At 33.7% G+C, this 7,534-nt stretch overlaps 1 protein-coding gene across 1 annotated transcript; it reads left to right on the plus strand.

Annotated features, from left to right (window-relative positions):
* The first annotated feature begins 1,487 nt into the window (after window positions 1-1,487).
* On the plus strand, window positions 1,488-6,898 carry LOC108485743 (probable alpha,alpha-trehalose-phosphate synthase [UDP-forming] 9). The gene is made up of 4 exons (XM_017789587.2): window positions 1,488-1,603; window positions 3,645-5,660; window positions 5,772-6,045; window positions 6,140-6,898. Exons 2-4 carry the CDS (start codon window positions 3,688-3,690, stop codon window positions 6,464-6,466), a joined length of 2,574 nt encoding a protein of 857 aa, XP_017645076.1. The 5' UTR covers window positions 1,488-1,603; window positions 3,645-3,687; the 3' UTR covers window positions 6,467-6,898.
* The last annotated feature ends 636 nt before the right edge of the window (window positions 6,899-7,534 follow it).

Below are 7,534 nucleotides of genomic sequence, written 5' to 3' on the forward strand. Positions count from 1 at the left end.
TACATTTCTCAGAAGAAATTAATTAGATTCCCTAATGTGTTAGAATAATATTTATTTCATTAAATTCTCTTAATAAAGTCTATCTGAATAATTAATTTGAAGAAATCAAGCAATGTGCAACTTGCATATAAAAGGCTATGTAAGGCATACATCAATGGTCAAATTTTGTTGAAGGCTCAGAAACGAACAGAATTAGGTATGTCAATTTTCTTATCAATATACTTTTTCCTCTTATATGTGATATTTTCTATTTCTATTTTATACTTTGCTTTCTAGGTGTTCATTTCCTCTCCTTTTTTTGTGGGTAAATCATAACTCAAATGCATGTATTTCTTATTTTATGCGTTAGATGTCCCATTTATCAGTTCAAAATAAATTTGGTTGTCTCAATTAGGATTGGTGGCCCAAATTTTGAAGAGGTGTCTGTAGTTTGCTTGAGTGATGCTTACCCATTAGGTATTTTTTAAATCGCTTCATAGTATTCTCATGTGGTCAATTTCCACCAATACGATGTAAACCACAAATTTCATAGTCTTGTTTTATTTCTATACAACTTTATTGGCATTAGAAAATATACATCCCTATTATTTGGTGGAATAATGGTGTAATTTCATTTAGATGACTTTAATTCATTCACTTCTCATCCTCAAACTTCTCATTTTTTACTTGTAGATATATGTTTAAGCATCTAACTTCAAACTAGTTGGTAATAAATGAAAGGCCTCGACTTTAATATAAGACCATGGGAAACCAAATGCTTAACGAAAATGGGGATAACATTACTTAACACTCTCCCTCTAGTGTAGCTCACAATATTTAACTTGGACAAACTTCGTAAAGGTTGTCAACCTCATATGAGATTAAGTAGGATAACAACATAATAGAATTTTGGATTTATACCATACATGCATTTATGGTCTTATATGAAACTTGAGCCCTCCATTAATAATTAATTGCTTTTAAGTTGAATACTTTGGCATGGCACCGTAGTCCTAAATTTTTTTTTATATTTTTCTTAAAGATAAGATGACCTAAGAATAGTCATTTACTCTCCTTTTCTATTGTCATTTGCCTTTTTATTTAGACATTTCATTTTTTATATAATAATTTGACAGATAAGTTGATAAATTATGAGTCAATGCTTGCTTAACAATGTCGTGAAACTTTTATAAGAAGGAATATAGTAATTGCATTCTTTCATTTTTCACTACTATGGTTTTATTTGAGAAGGTTTCGATTTCATTGCAAAAGATGCCATTAATTTAGATAAGCATGAAATAAATAATATGGTAAATTTTTTATAATTTGTTTCATTTATCGTTTATTTGTTTTGTTCATACTCGAAAAATAGTTAGGTGACTTAATGATCTTGCTGGAATAAAACAAGTTAAACAAACACGTTTTTTGTACATTTCTCAGAAGAAATTAATTAGGTTCCTTAATGGGTTAAAATAATATTTATTTCATTAAATTCTCTTAATAAGTCTATCTGGACAATTAATTTGAAGAAATCAAGTAGAGTGCAACTTGCATATAAAAGGCTATGTAAGGTATACATCAATGGTCAGATTTTGTTGAAGGCTAGGGAGGCGAACAAAATTAGGTATGTCAATTTTCTTATCGGTATGCATTTTCCTCTTATACGTGATATTTTCCATTTTCATTTTATACTTTGCTTTCTAGGTGTTCATTTCCTCTCATTTTTTTGTGGGTAGATCATAACTCGAATGCATGTATTTCTTATTTTATGAATTAGATGTCCCATTTTATCAATCCAAAATAAAATTGGTTGTTTCAATTAAAACTGTTGGTCCTAACTTTTGAAGAGGTGTCTGTAGTTTGCTTTAGTGATGCTTATCAATTAGATATTTTTTAAATCGCTTCATTGTATTTTCGTGTGGTCAATTTACATCAATATGATGTAAACCACTAATTTCTTAGTCTTATTTTATTTCCTTACAATTTTATTGCATTAGAAAATGCATATCCCTATTATTTGGTGGAATAATGCTGTAATTTCATTTGGATGACTTCAATTCATTCACTTTTCATTTTCAAACTTCTCATTTTGTTCTTGTAGATATATGTTTAAGCATCCAACTTCAAACTAGTTGTGATAAATGGATGGCCTCAACTTCCATAGGAAACCAAATAATTAACAAAAATGGGGATAACATTACTTAACACACTCTCTCTAGTGTAGCTCACAAGGTTTAACTTGGACAAACACCAACCTTATATGTGGTTAGAAAGGATAACAATATAATAGAATTTTGGATTTATACCATACACGCACCTAGGGTCTTATATGAAACTTTGAGCCATCCATTAATAATTAGTTGCCTTTAAGTTGAATACTTTGCATAGTATCATAGAATTATTTTTTTTTATATTTTTCTTGCCTAACCCTAAGTGAAGTTAACAATTCTAGATGAAGTTATCTACATATAAGTCTTGTGAGCTCTGATACCATGTTAAAGCATCCAACTCAAAAATAATTAGTGGTAATAAATTGAAGTGTCCAATTTTAATACAAGTAAAAAAAAAATCTAATATATAAAAGATGTGGGATAAAAAAATTCAATATATAAAAGATGTGGGATAACAATACTTAATGATACCCATATTTCCTTTTGTTGTAGTTTGAGGTATGTACAATGTGCTTATTTGATGGGGAAGTATTGATGAGATTTTGATCGTTATATTTAATATGAATATAAAAACAATTTTGTTTCGAGTATATGTTGAAAAGCTGCTCGTTAATTATTTGCTTTTTGATATTAAAGAATGAATTTTGATCTTTATAGTTCACTTGCTATTAAAGATAAGACTATTTTTAAATGCTCTTGTGACATAGGAAGAAGTTCAGAGAATACTATTTTGATCTTAGGCATAGAAAATGCTCCATTGACATAAATTTCATGCTTGGTCCTTGTTGTAGCTCCTTTCAAAATGATGCTGATTTTAGGGATTCTGCAGTTAAATTTATTTTATATCTCTTTGATGCATGCTAGTATATTAAAACTGCTTGTAGGCTTACCGTCTTATGGTATGTTTTAGATTTCTTGCTGGTTTCTTTTAGTTCTTATTTCATCTAATTGTTTACACTCTTTCTTTTCTTAAATTTGATTTTCGAGTGTGGTTTAAAGTTTACCATGCTTGTCTTGAGTAATTATGTCATCTGGCCTAGTGTTGGTTCCTGGTCTAACCAGTGTCCAGTCTGGCTTTTAAGACACTTATAATCGGCATACTTTGCTTCTGCTTACTTGCCCATTGGGGATGTGTAACAGCTAGAACCACAGAAGTTAATGTTACTCTGTGAAATGTATATAACATCTTAATCATATGTTTAGCAAACTCTTGTAACTGATTTAGACTGAAACATGATGGACTATGCTTAATAAGTCCAAAAGTCGATCTTGTTGACCACATTAAACTGAACGCTAAGATTTGAATAGGTAGCTATGACAATTATCATCGGCATCCTCAATACTTTTTGGACTTCCTTAATTTCAATTTTAATGAGCTGCCTTATATTGCACAAAGTGATGAGTGTTCTTTTCCACTTTCTTGCAAGCATTTGGTTCCTTATAATTCATCATACTAATAAAAATCTCCCTTTTTTTTCTTATGACGGATTTTAGTTCATCAGTCATCAACAGTGATAGATAAGGTGTTGAGGGAGTGATGGCATCAAGTTCCTACATAAGCTTGATGGACTTAGCATCGGGGGACATGTTTAATTCCCCTCAAACTCCTGAAAGAATTTCTCGGGTTATGACTGTTCCTGTTGATGGTGGCATAACAGATGATGGAGATTTTGATTCTCTTTCTTCTGAATGTTGTGAAAAGACAATTATTGTGGCAAATTTTCTTCCTTTGCAAGCTCAAAAAGACATAAAATCCGGGGAATGGTTGTTCAGTTTTGACGAGGACTCTCTTCTGTTGCAAATGAAGGATGGATTTTCATCTGATACTATTGTTGTCTATGTGGGGTCCTTGAAGGTTGATGTGGATTCAAAGGAACAAGATGAAGTTTCTAAGACATTGTTAGAGGAATTTAATTGCGTGCCCACATTTCTTCCTCCCGACCTTCAGAAAAAGTTCTACCATGGGTTTTGTAAACAATATTTATGGCCCCTTTTCCATTACATGCTACCCATGTGCGCAGACTATAGCAATCGTTTTGACAGGTTGCATTGGCAAGCTTATCTTTCTGCTAATAAGATATTTGCAGATAAGATCATAGAGGTAACAAATCCAGAGAAGGATTATGTATGGGTTCATGATTATCACCTTATGGCTCTCCCAACATTTTTGAGGAAACATTTCCATCGAGTTAAGCTTGGATTGTTCCTTCACAGTCCATTTCCTTCCTCAGAAATATACCGGACACTGCCAGTCAGGGAGGAAATTTTAAAAGCACTACTTAATGCAGACTTGATTGGCTTTCATACATTTGATTATGCTCGCCACTTTCTTACATGTTGCAGCAGAATTCTTGGCCTTGACCATGAATCCAAGAGAGGACACATTGGACTTGATTATTTTGGTCGCACAGTCTACATGAAAATTTTGCCTGTTGGGATTCACATGGGCCAACTCCAATCTTCACTAAATCACCCATCTTCTTCTACTAAGGTCAAAGAAATTGTTGCGAAGTTCAATGACAAAAAGATTATCATTGGTGTTGATGACATGGATATATTTAAAGGCATTAGTCTAAAAGTATTAGCTATGGAACAACTTTTACAACAACATCCAGAGCTGCAAGGCAAAGTAGTCCTTATTCAAATCGTAAATCCTGCAAGAAGCACCGGGAAAGATGTTCAGGAAGCAAAAAGGGAAATATATGAGACTACTGAACGGATAAATGATGTTTTTGGTTTTCCAGGATATGAACCAGTTGTCCTGATTGATCGTTGTGTCCCTTTCTACGAGAAGGCTGCTTATTATGCTTGCGCAGAATGTTGCATTGTGAATGCAGTGAGGGATGGAATGAACCTAGTTCCATACAAGTACATTGTCTGTAGACAAGGGACTTCCAGAATGGATGAAGCTTTGCAAATCGCCCCTGAATCTCCTCGTACGAGCATGCTTGTTGTCTCAGAGTTTATAGGTTGCTCACCATCCCTAAGTGGCGCAATCAGGGTTAATCCTTGGAATATTGATGCTGTAGCTGATGCATTAAACATGGCCATCACTATGCCTGGCGTTGAGAAACAAATTCGACATGAGCAGCACTATCGCTATGTTAGTTCTCATGATGTTGGCTATTGGTCCCAGAGTTTTATGCAAGATTTGGAAAGGGCATGCAAAGAGCATTACAACAGACATTGTTGGGGTTTTGGTTTTGGACTGAGTTTCAGGATATTGTCCATTTCTCCAAATTTTAGGAAGCTTTCCATAGATCATATCATCTCTGTTCATAGAAGGACTTGCAGAAGGGCCATATTTTTGGATTATGATGGGACTGTGGTGCCCCATTCTTCTATTATTAAAAGTCCCGGTCCTGAAGTTATATTGTTCATGAACAGTATATGCAGTGACCCCAAGAATACTGTCTTTATAGTTAGTGGAAGGGGGAAAAACTCCTTGAGTGACTGGTTTGCTCAATGTGAGAATCTAGGTATAGCAGCTGAACATGGATACTTCATAAGGTACTTTTCAGTTCTATAAAATACTCTCTTATATAAATACAATACAATTTTTTCAATTAAATCCTTATGGTGCAGGCTTACTTTTTCTTAACTGTTTTTATCCCTTTGTAGGTGGAATAGGAGGTCCGAGTGGGAGACTTTTCCAATTGCTATAGACTTTGGTTGGAAAAGAATTGCTGAACCAGTGATGCAACTGTATACAGAGGCAACTGATGGCTCCTTTATAGAGTCCAAGGAGAGTGCCTTGGTATGGCACCACCAAGATGCAGACCCCGATTTTGGATCTAGTCAAGCGAAGGAACTACTGGATCATCTGGAAAATGTCCTTGCCAATGAGCCTGTTGTTGTTAAAAGGGGCCATCAAATAGTTGAAGTGAAGCCACAGGCATAAATTCATTTCGAGTGCTTGTTTTTGCTTTCTTTTATACCTCTACTTTACTTATTTCCAACACCCTAACATTAGCTATTTGATGTGCCAGGGAGTTACTAAAGGCTTAGTTGCAAAGAAAGTTCTTTCCACCATGATAAGTAATGGGGAACCGCCAGATTTTGTCTTGTGTGTTGGTGATGACAGATCGGACGAAGACATGTTTGAAAGCATATCAAATACAGCTTATATATCATCTCTCCCCGTTTCTCCCGAAATTTTTGCTTGCACTATTGGTCAAAAGCCAAGCAAAGCTAGGTATTATCTAGATGATACTGTTGATGTATTGAAATTACTTTCAGGCCTGACCGGTGCTTCAAGCTCAACAACATCAACGAGCAACACAGAAACTGAGGTTTCTTTCGAAAGTTGTGCTTGAAACATGAAGTATTTTGTTATGCATTGAACTAGACTGGAAGGTGGATTTGCATGAATTGACTTGGTTTTGGTTTAAAGAATAAACTCATGGTGGCTTACAGCCAAACACAGCTATAATACAGAAATAGAAACACAGTGAACTTGTAGGTTGGTTTGAGGACAACAACCAGCATAGTTTCTCTTTAGATAGGTGGGTGTTGGTTGACGTAAGTATTTTCAGATGCCGGTTTGATACTTCTCAGGTTAGATTCATTGTCATAGTTAGTCTTACTGACAGAAGGCATCGTTTACTTACTGTGAACAAACAAATATAGGTTTTAGTCAATACATGAAATGCTATCTGAAAATGTTATGTATGGAGATTGGTCAATTTTGCAGTTGTTCTTTGCAAATTTTCATATAATTGTGAGCACATCATTGTTGTACTCGCAAATCTGCCTTTATTTATTTATTTGAAATTTCTTAATATTACTAAGGGGCAGAGGGGCAGCCATGAAAGGTCTTCAAAAGAACTCAACGACCCCATGTATAACTTGTAATTGTAAACAGATGCACATATCTTACACAAAAAGCGTTCAAGTAAAAAAATATATAATTTTAGATACCAATGATATATAACCAATTTTAAAGACATACAAATATTATTATACACCCATTCATATATAAAATCTTTTAAACTTAATTTAACTTTAATTAAATTAGTCTTAATTCTGTTAATATAAATATTATTATGAATTCAGAAATATATGCGTTTGAATAAACTAAAATATATTATTCTCATTAGGATTTATGAATAATTGTAAATATTGTGTAAAAAACCTTTAATTTTTTTTTTTTTTTGAAATATGAATGCCCAAGTCTTTTAAAACCCAACCAAAACAGAAAATAAAAGAAAGTTCAGACAAACCAAAAACTTGAGAAACCCAAACTAAACAGAAACAAAAGGACACACCCGACAAAGCAATTAACAAACATTAAATAAAAGCTGCATAACCCAACCACCCAGGCAGACTTCCCTTTTCCCTAAACATTTGAGAAAGCAAAACCCTTCAGATGCCCTCTTTGTATC

The sequence above is a fragment of the Gossypium arboreum genome, chromosome 7 (assembly GCF_025698485.1).
Source record: "Gossypium arboreum isolate Shixiya-1 chromosome 7, ASM2569848v2, whole genome shotgun sequence".
NCBI classification, from domain to species: Eukaryota; Viridiplantae; Streptophyta; class Magnoliopsida; order Malvales; family Malvaceae; genus Gossypium; species Gossypium arboreum.